Source organism: Asparagus officinalis, chromosome 7 (genome assembly GCF_001876935.1).
Source record: "Asparagus officinalis chromosome 7, Aspof.V1, whole genome shotgun sequence".
Taxonomy (NCBI): Eukaryota; Viridiplantae; Streptophyta; class Magnoliopsida; order Asparagales; family Asparagaceae; genus Asparagus; species Asparagus officinalis.
The window spans coordinates 103,683,603-103,700,609 of record NC_033800.1 but is presented as its reverse complement, the minus strand read 5'-3'; the positions used below and the strand labels follow the sequence as shown (position 1 = coordinate 103,700,609).

The window sequence follows — 17,007 nt, the reverse complement described above, 5'->3', positions numbered from 1 at the left end:
TTGTTCACTACCTCCAGCTAATTCTGTCACCTCCCACCACCAAATCCACCTCTAAATCCTTCTCCAGCAAGCTCCGCCTTCATCATCACAACATCATCTTCTCTCGAGCTTCTCGTCGAAGCTTACCATCACCATCACTATCTCAGTGGAAAATCCTCCACCTCCTTCTCCAGTCAAAGCCACTTCCTCCTCTAAGTCCTCTCCTCTGACATATTTATACATATTTAAACTGGACCGTTTTGTTACTTTGCGCTTTTTATTGCTAAAGCCCCAAGCAGCCTGAGCGGTGTCTCATCGCTTTGCTCCACCTTCCGCTTTCCACAACCTTGACATTTATGAACAAGGGTGACAATCATGCACAAAAACATAGAATAACAACTCTGTCCACCTTTCTCAACCGCTACATCATGCCACCTCCCCTCGCGTGCACCTCCGTTCTTGCCCCACTACTAGCCCACTCTCACGAGACCCAAAGGTGAAGGTAAGCAGTGGGAAGCGACGAGGTGAAGGAGGAGAGGTCGGCTATGAAGGAGAGAGGCAGCGGTTGAGCAAGGGGATGGAAGTTGGAACCATGATTCATGGATTAATGAGAGAATAGAAAATGAACAGATAGAAGACATTGGCAGTTTAGGAATTTTTGAAAATGTTATGTTGAGACGACGGAGAGGAAACATGGTTCTTGACGTCATGGGTAGCGAAAGCTTGAGGAAAAAGTTAAAAGGATGAGGAGCTCGGTTGAGGAGCAGAAGCAATTAAGCCTTGCTTTATTCTCTTTAGTTACATGCTTGAACCATTAAAACAATCAAAATTTCTCTACTAGCATAATTTTAGGTCTTAAAGAATGTCACCATGCTGCTCCCGGATACTCGTTGATATTCTTTGAAACAACTTGAATTTATACCTTCGCTCTGTATCTCTTATTAAGGAGAAATGTACATTTGATAATAATAATTTTTATAGTTATTTAAGTGCCACATCTGTTTCATAGCAACAAATCTATTTATCTTCCATTCATTACGGAAAAAAAAGCACATAGTGTGATAGGGAATGGAGCGAGGGCTTCAATCTTGACATAATTTCGAATTGGCAGCAAAGGGGAATCTGACAACGATGAATAAGGATGCAAGATCCAACGGGAAGATGGACAATGAACACAAATGAAGGCATATGTGACCAGTGACATTTTTTTTAGCTGAATGTTGGGGATTCTTTTGGAGGGGAGATGAGTTGGGATTGATGAGGAGAAGGATAATCAGGAGACGAAAGGTTCAGATAAATTTCAAGGCATCACACCTACGGGATAGCACCAACCATAGTAGTAAAGTTCATAGTTTTCCGATTCAAAGGCCAAATCAAAAGTAATATCGAAGTAAAATCAACTAGTAAAGAAGAATGAGTTAGGGTCCTCAGTTGAGCTACTAAAATGGCCTAATGGCTTTATTTTTCTTTTTGGGACACATGGGTTATCGGGTACCACTATTGTAAATAGTGGTACATAGCACTGCTAAATCAGTTTTCATAGCATTAGCGTTGGCTACCGCTATGCTATCAGCGGTAGTTAATAGCAGCCAAAACTGCTATTTGCTTGTGATTGCAAGCCATAGCTAGTTTTTAGCGTTTTTAACTGCCAAAACCTACTTTTATTTGGTGGATAGCTTTTATATTCTACCCTACCAACCCGTCCCCCCCCCTCTCTCGTTCTCTCCCTCTATAGTCTGTTATTATCTATCATGACATTATCTTGCTTTGCTCATTTATCTATGCTTGAAGATTCTATTTTTACGTCAAGTTTTGAATAGTTAATATAATGATGGCGTTACTAATCAATGGTTTTTGATTGTTGAGAATTTTTGTATTAGATACTTGAAAGTTGAAGGAATAGAACAAATAACGGTCTTTTTGATAAACAAGTATGTTTTTTTATTCTTTATAGTACTTTGTTAATATTATGCAATTGTTACACATCTATTTTATGCTTAGGATCTCTATAAATCATTAAATATGCATTTGTAGCATTTTTAATTTTCTGTAATTTTTCTTAGTTTTAGAATATTTAATTATATTCAAATTTGATCGCTATTTGACTATTTGCTATTTGCTGTTATTTTGCCGCTATAGGTGCAAATAGCCTTAGTCGTACCTTACCGCTAAGCGACGCTATCCACTATCGATAACCTTATCGGGTATAAAGTCTCGATAATGTTTAAAGAACAAAAATATATGTGACTATGCCTTGCATGAGCCCTATGCCAAATGCCCTTGCACATGGCACTTATGAGACATAAAAAGTCATTGCCACATCAGATACGGAGCGCTTCTCTGCCGCCCAGCATTGCAAGGCACATGAGGCGTGCGACTTTGATAAGCATTGCACTGAAACAGGAACTTTGGTGGAGAAAGCTATGCTCATCTAGTTTATCTAAATATTTACATCATTGAAATGCTTATTTCACACGTTTAACAAGTTCTTATTACCTAACGCTCTTGTAAATATAGTCCCTAAAGCTCTATCTGTTACGAATTTCCCACAGAGCCAGCATTTCATGATTTTGCACAAATACTACTGGGGAATCTCTAGAATATATTTAGCATTGTCATAAAATAGAATCTCCAAGAACACTGAATAGATATTATGTTCTTGTTTATACAATCTAATATACTTATCATTCCCATATTTATACTTAACCTTTCAATGCCTTTACTCATACTCATGGTTCATAATAATAACTGAACATAAAAGACAGACTCGCTATCTACAATAGGTTTATTCAAGATGCAAGACAAGAATAGGCATCAAGGTTGGTCATTGCCACAACCGAGTCTACATGGGACAAGAATACAGTAAACACAAGAAACTGCAATTTGTCAGGGTGTAGACATGAACCAAAACTTTTAAAAGGTAGATGTTTTGATAGGCACAATTGCACCCAGAAAATTTGAAGTTGATGTATTAAATTCTGCCTGAGGTAGGAATGCAAAATTTTATGACAACCAACATCGACTGCATATATTTTCAAACCCCTCATGTGAAGCTTAAAAATTAACAAACTTTAAATATTATAATAATAATAAAAGCAAACACTGCATGTCATTCTCCAACAACAGATTTATGGTTTTCATATACAAGACTTTAGCAACAAGCAACTTATTAGAGTTTTCAGATGAAAAAGATACAGGCAACACAATTTGCAAAACAATATCATGCACTGTACAAAACTGTGAGAGTTGAATTTAGAAGACTTATGGGCAATAGGGCATACAATGACAGGATTTGTAATCACAGGCGCAGTATCTGCAATAATCCTTTTCTGTACTTGTGGGTCCCTCCCAACAGTATAGATGACCTGGCAAAAAATATTAAACAATATGAAAGTAATAACAGATCATAGACTATAACCACTAAAGAGGAAAAGTCTGTTTGATAGCCTGCTAAATTAGCTAAGAACAAAATTCATCCTCAACTTTGACGGGATGCAGCTAAACTGAAATAGGCATTAATATCAATGAGTCCATCGTCCACAAAAGAATAAGGACATATGACGTGCAAAGAACTATTTCATAACCATATCAGAGTAAACCTAGAAGAGCTTATTCCCGTAAACTGAAATAGGCATCCTAGCCAGATTGTCATAGAGGACCCTATGATGAACTTCAAAAGTATAATACAATCTTCTCCCTTCATTAAAAAAATCAGTGATTTTCACACAACTAGAAGCTGGTGGCAGAACATCAATATGAAGGAAGGCCAATTGACATTGGGAATATGCAAAGAGAACTGTGTTGTGAAGGTGAATAACAGACATAATGGTAGTTCTTTGCAGGTATCAGAAAGGGGCTACACTGAACAGACATTCAAAATACCAGATGTGCAACGAATTTATTTTGGATTGTATTAAAAACATAAGCAAGCAGCTAGGTTTGCAGTGTAGTTTGCTAAATTTATTTTAGTAATATGGTATTTCACAGGGTAAAAAGACATTCTTTTTGGCATATGAAGGAATGTTCACACTATTGGATAGTAAATTTTCATGCAAATAGCACATGGAACACAGAAATTTCTCCTACACTGCAAATAGGATGATTACGACACGAACGCACATGCACATATTCATATCTCTCTCTCTGTCTAGTCTCTCTGTGTGTGTGTGTGTATGTGTGTCTACAAGTAGAAGATTGCGTACCGTTTCTCCTCTCGTCAGGAAGAGATTAGCAACCTCAATGCCAGTCTACAAAAGAGAATGATGGCAATATCAAAATCAAGTAACCAGAGTTGTATCACAAGTATGAGCAATGCAAAAGTAGATATGTGGTTATCAAGAAAAATAAATACAAAAGTTAGGACACGGCTTCTAGTAGAATCATATCAAAATTTTATTAATTGCAAGCATTCAACTATAAAATTCATTGCAGTATTGCACATATACTGGAGGCATTGATTGACTACAGAAAAAAAAATTTATATGAAATGATAAAAGACTTACAGGTCCTCATGAAGTATTTACTTGCCAAGGGCACGGCTTCTGTAGATAAAATTAAGGGCTTAAACTGAAGAAAGATTTGAATATAGCAAGGGTAAATTATAAGAACCTACTATGAATTTCACTGTTTTCAGAGAATTACCATTAACATTATTTGTTCCAGATAGCGACCATGAGCTTTAGACTTCATGATAGTTTTTTTAATAGCTTTAAAAAACTAAAGATGAGAAGTTCGGTGGTTACACAATTAGTCCTTTAGTAACCAACCAGCCTATGGTGTATCACTAATTTGAAAGAAGCAGAACCTAAAAGCCAGAAGTTTAACCAAAGAGTCGGGTCATGGTTTATAAATTTGTTCTAGACTCTCTTTTAACCTTAAAAACACGATCTTCTACGTTTCTTCATAGCCGATTGTGTAGTAGAGCTGACTGATTTCTGCATGATTTCTCTCCAACATCACATAATAGTAATCACAGTATTACAGTCAAAAGAACAGAACAATACTTAGTAATAATATTAATAACAGGATGAAGGCAATATAAAAAGTAAGTACAGGTTGGTTCAGATTTTGTGTAGACGTTAGGGTGAATTTAGCAAATCTTCGACACTAAGCCAAGACTGATCCTGAACCACTTTTGATTATGTCTGTGTTTGTCTAAAACTGGGCCAGACTTGGCCCAAGCCAAAATTTGGGTTTAAACAGGTTCTTTTTCAAACCACGACCGCCGCCACCCCTCTCTCTGTTCAAACCACCACTGCGACCACCCCTCTCATGAACCAATTGCAACCTAGTTTAAGCCAAATTCAATCCTGCCCCGCTTTTAAACATTTTGCCAAGCAGGCCTTTAGAAAGCATGGCATTTGTCAATTCCATAGTGATGTTTACTCTAGAACAAGAGAGCACATGACTCTGGCTTGGGATAACATGATTTTAGCTCTCAATATCCAAATGATTTCACAAATTTATGATAAATAAGTCAATAAAACTTGCCAGCTTATATCTTTCACAGAAGCTGTATTAGTGAAAAACAGACAACTAATGGAAACATGAACTCTGAGTGAAGTAAATCATCCAGTAGACAACAGGGAGCAGTAAGGCCCACAACTATCACATTCATTTTTCCAAATAAACTTCAAAGCATATGCTTTCTTTTGCAGTGTTATGCATCTGTCACAGCCATAATTGGTTATCTTCATTAACTTACATATTATTGGATCAAAAGCCAATAATTACACTTACAATATCATATTAAACAATTCAATGCACTAGGAAAGTAAAAGGAAGGATATTTCTGATAGTTGGACTTATATAAATGTATCTAGTCTAAATTGTGAATGAAGCAAATAATAAGATCCTAACATACCTGCACGAGTCCACCAAGATTATCTTTGAGATCCAAAACAAAGTAAGAAGCACCAGATTCTTGAAGGCGTCTCAGCGCTGCAATTTGTAAATAGTCTCCTATTGTTATTATGTAAAGATGATTAATGATGATTCAGGAAGCAAAGGCTAGAATGCAAGACACAATGCTGATTATTCAATAAAGCTGAAAAAAGATCAGTCACTAATAAAAATATCTATGTTGCATTCTCATCGTTCAATATGTCTACTCATTTCAAGTTATAGCCGATAATCTGGGAAGGAAAAATCGACCATCCTAAATATATGACTACCTCTCACCCAAGGCCCAACATCCAACAATAGGGCTTCCATGTGTCAGAGTTATCCTTCTTAATATTTATGCTAACACATCTACCATGTGCTTTAAATAAGCATCTGCTTGGATAAGTCTCTAATAAAAACTATACACAACAGGACAAGAATAATATTCTTGAACTTATTTAGTCACAAGTTGCCACTTCCAAACCAACTACAAATCCCAACACTCCTCTAAAGATACAAGATTCTTCAGCTGTCATTGTGCAAACCAGGCACGTCAACATGAGTTCAGTTTCAACCCTAATCCGAATAGAACTATCTTTCACGTGAGCCTGGGTCCAACATGGGAAACTCAACCTTTGCTCTACAAATCATGCATCTCAAGTTGAGTTCAGTTTCAACCTAACCAGTTTTCAAGTGAAACTTGGTCCAACTTGGCCAATGCAACCGTTGGTTGGTATCATTCCAAGTGAGTTTACATTTGCAATTCTACTATAGTCCAACTGTTTACCTCTCTCTCTCTCTCTCTCTCTCTCTCTCTCTCTCTCTCTCTCTCTCTCTCTCTCTCTCTCTCTCTCTCTCTCTCTCTCTCTCTCTCTCTCTCTCTCTCTCTCTCTCTCTCGTTCTCTATATATATATATTTTTTTTGTGGCAATTTCAAGCATTATTAATATTATTTCTACGCTCGGTAGAAAAATGAAGAATCTGATGGAGGATTTTCCACATGATTCAATCAGAGACATACTCTTAAAACTTCTCATGAAACTCCCAACATCTCCTTGATGCATGTGTAAACTCCAGGTACCTCGAACTCCATCACTGAAGATCCTAATTTCATCAATCAATACAAACTGACCCTCCTGCCTCCTCATGCTTTGCAGCCTTCATCATAAATACTGACTCCACATCTTTCAATGGCCACTAGAGACATGCCCATACCAGAATCTTGGTCATGCCCAAGTATTACACCATCATCCTCGTTGAAATGTTTTTATGACGACGACACTTTTCTTTAGTCACATCACGCAAGATACTGAGAGACCATGACGAAATGGCACCAACAAAGAAAGAAATCATCGGCATCAGTTTCTCCTTCCATCTCTGGAAAGTATCTTCTTTATTGAGGAAATTTGTTTGCTTGCGAGATGAGGTAAATATCAAAAAGGAGTTTGATCTAATTTTTATGTTTTCTATCAACATTCTGACGCCCGTAGACTCTTCCAATGTCTGTCATTCACCTGTCTACAAATTATTCTTTTATTAAGTTTAGCATCTAAAAAGAATCTTCAGTTTTCACCCATGTTTAACATCAATAGATTATGTGCATGATGATTAAATGAATTTTTTTTATGTAGCAAACCATTATCTAAACAGTTTATTGCCTTTGTTATTACAGTGGATTAGGAAGTTCAAAAAGGGATAGATCAGTGTTGTAGCAGATCCTATGGATATTGGAAACAGTCTTAAATGTAGGTGTCCAATAATTAGAAGAATTTACGTGTGGCATAAAGTGAATATTAAATTAATGGTGTGCACATTATTACTATTCGAATTGTATCAATGTTATATCTACAGAAAAATTAACATTTCTTCCCAAAGTTAATATGTATGCATTGAACGGATATGGAAATAAAGCAAATGTACCAGTAATCAAGTCTTTTCTAGCCAATGCATTGAACTCTTTGATATGTATGTATCCAACTGAAACATTTCCATTCTCCATCTTTTCTAAACGATAAAATATTGGAGTTCGAGCAATTGATTGCCTTTGGACTTTAATGCTTTGAGTTGGACCACAAGTTCCATGTTTCACCTGCATTTTACATATTACAACAGACGGTCAGAGCAGGGAATGGAAATCAACATACCATCAAATTTTTCATTCATTAGTTATTTTTGAGAGCACAACCTCAATAGTAACAAATGTTTCCTTCGGGCCTTGCAGCATAGTGGAAACATCAAATGCCGATTTCCCCTTGACATCAACTCCGTTTACAGACAAGAGTTCATCCCCCTTAAGATAATATAAAGTTCATAAGCAACAAATGACTAAATACCTCTCAAAAAAACTATATAATTTTGTTCTGAAATACTGGGATAAAATATTATGAGTAGAGGAGTGTAGTATATAAAAAAAACTATATAATTTTGTTCTGAAATACTGGGATAAAATATTATGAGTAGAGGAGTGTAGTATATAAAGGTACAACTGGATAGTAAATAAGACAAGTAACTAAGACAAGTCTAAAATCACTAACCCAATAAGTAAACTACTCTAAAACTAACACTCCCCCTCAAGCTAGAGCGTAGATATCTATCATGCCTAGCTTGCTACACTCAAAAAATATCACATTAGAAGAAGCAACCTTGGTGAAAATATCTGCCAACCATTTTGAAGAGGAAGTAAACAGAGTGCAAATCACCCCCTTCATTATAGCATCCCTAATCAGATGACAATCAATAGCTACGTGCTTTGTTTTCAATGAAAAACAGGTATTGCTTATCACAATTCATGGGCATCGGTCCTGGGTAAACAAAACTAAGCTCTATCATCAAATTCTTCGACCATATCACCTCATAAGTAGTATGTATCATTGCTCTTGTACAGTAATCCCTTTCCAGGAGAGCTTTTGATATAGTCATATAGGCAAGGATCCACATGGTTGCTCTCCAGTAAACCTCTCTAGGCATGTGCATGAACTGACTCAAAAATCTAGCAGCAAAATATATATCAGGTCGAGTGACTATAAGATTAATTTGCTAATCAACCTCCTATACTGCCTAGTGTCCTCAAAAAGATTGTATTCCTCATCCTAAAAATTCACATCTGCTTCCATCAGAGTGTCAACCAATTTGTAACCCTAAAGACTAGCCTCCTCGAGAAGATCTAATGCATGCTTCCTCTAGGAGAGAAGTAACCAAGTTTCTGATAAGCAACTCCAATTCCAAGAAAGTACTCTGGCTCTAATACCATGTTATAAAATACTGAGATAAAATGTCATTGAGTAGAGGAGTTTAGTATATAGGTATACAACTGGATAGTAATCAAGATGAGTCTATTCCAACTAACCCAATAACTAAATTGCACTAAAATTGACAAATTTAAATGAACGATGGGGAGAAATAGAAAAAACAAATATATTATTTCATCTAACTCTAATCTTTCTTAAATAGAGATTAGAAGGGTTACATATCCCCAATTACCCAAATACCTAAATAGTTAAACATATTACATCATCTAACACTCCCCATTAAGCTAGAGCATATATATTATATATGACCAACTTGTTACATATGAGAACAAAATAACTACTTAGAAGAGTTTTCATCAAGTTAAATCTGTCCTGAGCAGTTGAAGAATATCATATATTTGTTTGCTTCATTCGAAGTAACCATCAAGCAAGAAATAAATCTCACAAAGTAGCAACCAAAAAGTATAATCATATTCATGGCTAGATATAACTCGGGCATAAGCCAACAGCCAAAAGAGTGACACACAAAAATCACAACTAAATCCTCATTTTTATGATAAGTAGATAATCAGCCAACCAGAATAGAAGACCCTCAATATAAGAACATATCGAGGGGAGAAGTAACCCTAGGTGGGTAAGCTAGTGAAACACTAGACGGGTAACCCAGTAAAAACCCTAGGCGGACATCTAGTAGAAATCCTAGGCGAATAAGCTAGTAGAAATCCTAGGCGAGTAAGTTAGTAGAAATCCTAGACGGGTAGCCAGTTCAAACTTTACGCGGGTCAGCCAATAGGCCAGTTAGGGAATGTTGAAGATTTGTGCTTGAGTGATTGAAGTGGCGCCCAATTGGTAGAAGGCACAGACTAGACAAATATCTGTAGAAGGAACGGACCAAAAAGTTCTAGAACGACTCTGTCAAAGACGAATTTGATTCGATGTTACACATATTTAATGTATGTGCAATATAAACCCATTGATGTAGATCTATTCGGATCAGATTTGAAGTTGTTGAAGGCAATCAGCGAAATATACAAGAGTTATACCGTTCACATTGAACATTATCACGATTACTCTTCATCGCCAATAGTGCCACGATGAACAATAGCAGTTCTTTAAAAGGTTTTTCTAAAGGGTAGGGTTCTTGACTGAGGTTGTTAAAGCTAAGGTTGCTAAAGCCACCAAAGGGAGGCATGGAGGTCGTGCTTGCAGCAAAAACCCCCTCAGCAGTCCTAGGATCTTAAAAGAGTGAATTTCTTTAAGATCGAGATATCGTCTTGGTTACCATTTAGAGAAATAAAAAAGGCAATATTTCATCTAACTCTAATCTCTCTCAAATAGAGATTAGAGCATTACATATGCCTAATAACCAAATACTTAAATAGTTAAACATATAATATTATCTAACAAACAAGATACAGATTAGCGGGATATAGACATACTTGTACCAACATAGACAGACATATGGACACGATAATAGCAACACAAGCAAATTCTGAAAAAAAATAATAGAACAAGTGTGACCTACGTACAAGAGCTTCAAGAGTTAGCACTCACCTAACACTCCATGCCATGTTTATGTCAGAATACCTCGTCAATAAAGTAATTCCAAATAAGTGTGGCAGTATTTATAAAGGTGAAGGTGTGAGACAAAGCATTAAAGAAAATATCCTCATGAGGGAGTAACACTAATGAAATTCACTAACTATAGCATCCATAAGAAATGTTATTTAGAACTAAAAATTTTATATGGAGAAAAGCATGCCTCTAAACTACAAGCAAACGTCCATTCCATTTCTAATGATCTCGTTGCTCCTTTGATCCATTAAAAGTAGACCATCCACTAAGCTATGTGTATATGTTACAAGGTCGCATTGCAAAATATATCTATCACAAGATATTTTGTGTAGTCATTGGATACTTGTAAGAAGCATCTCTTGTGTCCTCAATTGATTACACTTTGAAAATGTTGCTCCATGATAATATAACTTCAATTCTTAACATTATTTAGAACTTCTCGGAAGCAGTATGCTCTTTGATACAGGTGGATAGCGTATACTTCTGCATTATGCTCTAGACATAAGAATAAGCGTGTTCTTTGATCTCTTATATCGAAGGGTAAATTTCACAAGACTACCAGTTTTGCACGAACTACCATAAACTTTTTTCATTAGAGAAAAACTACTATGAATTTTTAAAATTCTAGAAAAAAATACCATTAACTATTGCTAATCGGTGATAACAGTGTTAATAAATTGAATAAGAGATCTAAACTATCCTTGAAAATAGGCGAGGTAGACGGTAATATAGATGATATACAACAAGTAAATTTCACAATCCTACCATTCATTTTGTAGGTTTTGCAGAAACTACCATAAACTTCTTTATTGAAGAAAACTACCATGAACTTTTAAAACTACAGAAAAATACCATGAACTACTAGAAATTGTTAATTAATAGCATTAACGTATTGTATAAAAGATCTAAAGTATTCTTGAAAAATAGTAAAGAGGTACATTGTAAAATCTAAAAGTACATAACTAAAAAATTGTCCAAACTTGTCACGTCCAATGCACGTGACAACTTATCCTTCATAACCATAACGCATGATAGTTTAGTGAAAGAATTTCAAGGTAGTTTTCTTGAATAAAAAAGTTTATAATAGTTTCGGCCTTCGTGCAAAACTTCTAAGAGTTTGTGATAGTTTTAATGAAACTTACCCTAAATTAAAAGTTTAAGACTATAAAATTTATGCAAATACAAAGTTTAGATTTCCTTCAACATAAGGCACGAATCATAATGCATTAAGGTTCTCCATAAAAGATCTGAAAACAATAGTGAAAAAAATTTCCTAAATCTTGGTGCAAAGTTGCATGGACCTCTCCATAAAAGATCTGAAAACAATAGTGAAAAAAATTTCCTAAATCTTGGTGCAAAGTTGCATGGACCTTTTGTCCCCAGTCATAGCTGTCAATGGGATCTCCTCTATTAGTTAACAAAAGAAAGACTAAAAAAGGGGGAGACAAAATAATAACCTAGCTAATCACTCAAATGCACGAAATGTTTAAATTTTGAAGGTTGTTTGTAGGCTCTTACAAAGAAAAGAAAATTTTATCTGTTTGTATTGAAACAAAAAAGAACCTTTGTTTACTACTTATGATGGAAATGTTACAGCAAATTTTTAATTTTGTATTCTCTCTTTGATGCTTCATATCCTAGACCTTTAGGATTTATTTGTTATCAAGTCCATGTCTTTCTATGGTATACGCATGGATACACATTCATTGGTTCATATGTAAGTATTCTAGTGCACATGATCTATGAAGCACGGACACGCATAACATGAAGCCGTGTCGTGTCGTGTCTGTGTCAGACACACGTGTCGAACACACGTATCCTATGTATTTTTTAGGATTTGCCTCGTGTCGGCGTGTCGGATGGCCGTGTCGGATCCGTGTCCGTGCTACATAGCACATGATAAGCGAATGACAAAGAACGTGGGGGAGTGGTTTTGTCGAATTATGAAGGGAATGAATGGTTTGTTGTTGTTGTTTTTTTTGGATTTTTCTTACTGTTAGGGCTTTCCTATTGAGTTTTCTATGTGAGGAAGTTTGTGTTGAGTTCTCTGAGTGCGAGAACATTTCCTATTGATTTCTAAGTGCGAGGATATTTTTGTTGATTTTTCAAGTGTGAGGAGATTTACTTAAATTTATCCAATACTGAGATGAGGTTTCCTTTGATTTTTCAAAATGTGAAGGCCCTTACGTAGATTTCCCCAAGTTGTGAGAGTATTTTCTTTGATTTTTCGAAGTGTGAATGCATTTCTAAAATTTCAAGTAATGTGATACACATGCCAATTGGGGATTTTCTTAAATAAATAGTATGGATACATAGAAAAGATATTGGGCATGAGTTGATGGTTCATGAAGGAAAATGAATTGTCAAGAGATAGAAGTGGTAAGACACAAATTAGCAAGGAGGTCTCACCACTAGTGACTAGCCTACCAAGAATCGGTTTGCAGGAACTGTACGATAGTTCGAGGGGGGGTCCGGGGATTTGCACAACGATAGTTTTAAACTAAAACATGTATTGTATAATTGAGTACATTCCCGAATAAATGTATACGTATATGCAAGGAGTGTCCAAGTAGTTTGGGTATAGCTATGGCTTCATATCAGAGTACCTAGGTAACATAGCTCATCACTTCAAATATAAATAGTTCAAAAAACATGTTTCATGTGGCTGCATAATAGGAGGCAACTTAATTCCAATTGGAATCTAGCAAACTCACACCATTATGCGATCAAACCACATAATGAGGTGTAAATTTGAGAACACATCCGCATAAAATATTATGTGCGCACCAATTATATATGATTTAGGTCAAACCAACGCATTACAACTGCCCTCTCCAACCCACCCCCTACTCCCTCCAAAATAATTTAACTTAAACCAATATAAATTAAAACACACTAATGATAAATCCACTTCCAATCTTAGATTCCCAACTCTAAATGGCCACCTCCCCAATCTCCCTCCCAATTCAATATGACAACCTCCTACTCTCCCTCCTAGTGAACTTTTTATGACTAAAGCTAGTGAATTTATTTATTTTTGAGTAATAAATTGCTTGCTAGTTGTTTGGTCACTGTTCAGTGCACTTTTCTCTTATCTCATATTTGTTACTTCTACTTTTTTCTTGCTAGTTGTTTGGTCACTGTTCAGTGCACTTTTCTCTTATCTCATATTTGTTACTTCTACTTTTTTGCATTCTTCATAGTTAATAATTAATAAATATTAAAAAATCAATTTCATTTAATCAAGTTTTAAAACATTGTTTTTTTGTGTGTTCTAGATTTTTGGTACTCCATTTCATATATTTGCCTAGTAAATTACTTGCTAGTAAGGTTTTAAATATCGCATATCACGGAAATATCAGACATCCAAAATTCATATCTGATTGCGAATATCAAGAAAATATCGAGGATATATTAGTAAAAATCAGAGTGCTACATCGGATGACGTGATGTATTATAATGATTTAAAATATTATCTAAAATAATTAATGAAATTTATGCATATAACAATGTAAATAATATATGTTTATGATCGCTAACCAATTGTAAAAACTAGGGAAAAGTCCTACTAGAAATTTGCTAAAAAAACATAGGGTTGAAATTTTTGCTAACAAACATTAAAGAAATTTTGCGAACAATATTATTTTGCATCAAGCCACATAAAAGGACATATCGGCTAATATGTCAGCCATGTCAAGAATATATTGCTGAAATTTTGCCAAAAAGTGGTAAAGAATATTGAGACAATATCATTTTGCAAAAAAGCCTTTTAAAAGGATCTTTCAGGGATATTTGAAAAAATGCTTTCTAATTGTTTGGTCATTGTTCATTACACTTTTTCCCATATCATATTTGCTACTTCTCTTTTTCTGTATTTTTTAAATTTAATAAGTAATAAATATTAGAAATTCAAATTTCATTTAATCAAGTTTTAAAACTTTTCTTTTTTTGTATTCTCGGTTTTTGGTACTCCTTTGTACCAACATGGTGTTGCCCAATAACCATGTCATTGCTACATAGTCTTCCATAATTTGTTGGTATTAGTATTACAGCTAGCTGACAAATGAGATTGGATTTGGAGACAACAGTGGATGATGTTGATTTAAGTTAACTGAAATAAAATTCCTTACTGAAGCATGTCACTGTTAAACAGTACACCAACATATATATTGACAAAAATAAACAATAAAATAGTTCATAAGGGAATAGTCGTTTCACAGGAAAAAAGAAGCATAATTAACATTAATAGGTACCTGTCTCACACCAGCTGAATGAGCAGGACCATCTAAGATGATCCCTAATACCTTCAACCTGACTGCACCATTGTTGTCAGGAATTTCCCTAAGGTTTATCCCAATTCCGGATACATCATACCTTGCCATTTTTGAGAACTTCCATCAGAGGGGAAAGTACCATTTGACATGAAAGACAAAAACTGCAACTTTTTGAGTATATGAGATAGAAAGGGAAAATTAGACAAAAATAAAATCGAATAAGGAAAATGAATAAATAAAAGAAGATGACAGAATCTATTAACCAACGATTGTAAATATTAGAGAAAGTGTTGTTGGTACACCAATACAGAATGCTAGAAAACACAAAATCTGTCAGGGGAAAATCTAAAAAGGAAAGCAAACTAACAGCTAAATTAGGCCATAATAAATAAATAGGGACCATCTTTTCAGGGCTCCCCACAACTAGGTCACAAGGTTAATGATGAAACAGGCACAAAATTTCTTATAACAATTTCTTTAAGCTTTTAGTCGACGACAATTCACAGTTAAGTTTTAGCTCACAAGCCTGTCCAGGCTAAGAAGTTTACCACAGTTCAATTAATGTACAAAAAGATTAGGCTGGAGAGTTTTAGAAATTTAATAGTATGATAGAAAATAATAAAAGAGTTGAAATTTAATTGTGATACCTTAAGAATAGAGCATATATGGGAGTCTAACCCCTTTGAACAGGAATCAATTTACACAATTAAAGAAAAGCAACCTAAAACTACAGAGCTAACTCTAAACTGAACTCAAAGCTTCACAATACTGATAATTTCCGTAGAGCTCACTTTCATCAAGACTTTCGTTCTCAATGTTGTGTGAATTGCTACGATCTTAAAAAATTTGATAAAAGAACTATTACTTTTCATAATAAATTATCGAATGTGTTTCCTACATTTGAGTCCAAAAAAGAAAAAAGAAAAAAGCAACATTTGAGCTACATTGATAATATTAGGAAATGAACCATTTTTACCTCGGCAGGAGACAGAATCTCGTAGTAGGGATCCCAACAGTGGCCAGACTTTCGAATGGCATCATGAGCTCTAGCCCTCGTCTGAATCTTCCCACTAAGGACATAATCTTTCTCTTTCTACCAAAACAAGAGAAATCACCTAAAATTTTAATTCAATTCAATCCAATTCACAACCAAAAAGAAAAGTACCTTCCAGATCTCAGGAGACCAAGGTCGACTCCCGACGTCGCCGACGTAGCTGTCGTTGATGACCTCCCAAGCTTCCTCCACAATCTCCTCGTTCGTTATCGACTCTGATGGCCTCTCGTCCTCCATCGCTTCGGTCGACGATTCTTCTACGCAGAGGGAGGGATCCATCGCCGGAGGGTTTGAAGCGAGGGAAGGGAGAGGGGGAGAGGAGACGATGGTGAAGGCTAGGGCTCCGGCGATCGAGCCGAGGAGGAGGTTTTGCAGGCGGCGAGGGTTTTTGGGTTTGGGATTAGGATTGAGGTGGGGATTTGTGGAGGAAGAGGAGAGGACGGATAGGGTTTTGGGAGAGGAGGAAAGAGGAGGGAGTGCGATCATCGTCATCATCGTTTTAGCTGAAACGAAATGCTCAGCTGGTGTTTTGCTTCTGGGTCTGGCTTCAGACCACACAGAAGTATACGAATGAAATTTCCGTTGGATTATTTGGACAAGGCTATTTCAATTTTACCTTATGGCTCCCCTACTTTGCCCTTATTTATCCTCACTTGTTTTTTTGCCGGTATTTATATAATCTAAAGTTTTTATGACTTACCTTTGTGTGCTCACTTGTTTTGGCAGCGATTGAATACCCTAGAGTTTTTAGAACTTATACTTAGACCAAATTATTAAATTCGTATATTTTGTTGACCTTATATGACATATTAATATACTTTTTTACTCCAACGAACAGTTTGATATAGTACATGAACTAGGGTGACAAATGCACCCAGTTTTTGGCCGGAGCCAAAATTCCAGCCAAATTGGGTCACGTGACTCCTCACGTATAGCTGGCGTGAATTAAATGGGCTTACATCATGCACAGAGACTATGAAAGAAAAAAGCCCCC

At 35.8% G+C, this 17,007-nt stretch overlaps 1 protein-coding gene across 17 annotated transcripts in view; it reads right to left on the bottom strand.

The window, feature by feature from the left end:
- LOC109848855 (carboxyl-terminal-processing peptidase 1, chloroplastic-like) overlaps nt 1–16,607 on the bottom strand; it is a 28,113-nt gene extending 11,506 nt beyond the window's left edge. For 10 of the 17 annotated variants that reach the window (XR_002248905.1, XR_002248906.1, XR_002248907.1 and 7 more), the window contains exons 1-8: nt 16,125–16,607; nt 15,936–16,052; nt 14,939–15,076; nt 8,048–8,152; nt 7,783–7,951; nt 5,843–5,919; nt 4,182–4,226; nt 3,261–3,344 (exon numbers count right to left, since the gene is read on the bottom strand). Coding sequence is in view for 2 of the 17 variants with exons in the window: in XM_020418563.1 (XP_020274152.1) it covers nt 3,261–3,344; nt 4,182–4,226; nt 5,843–5,919; nt 7,783–7,951; nt 8,048–8,152; nt 14,939–15,076; nt 15,936–16,052; nt 16,125–16,508 (1,119 nt within the window). In the remaining 15 variants the exon portion in view is untranslated. The remainder of the gene's footprint in view (nt 1–3,260; nt 3,345–4,181; nt 4,227–5,842; nt 5,920–7,782; nt 7,952–8,047; nt 8,153–14,938; nt 15,077–15,935; nt 16,053–16,124) is intronic. The other 7 variants (XR_002248901.1, XR_002248902.1, XR_002248903.1 and 4 more) reach the window with 2 other exon arrangements.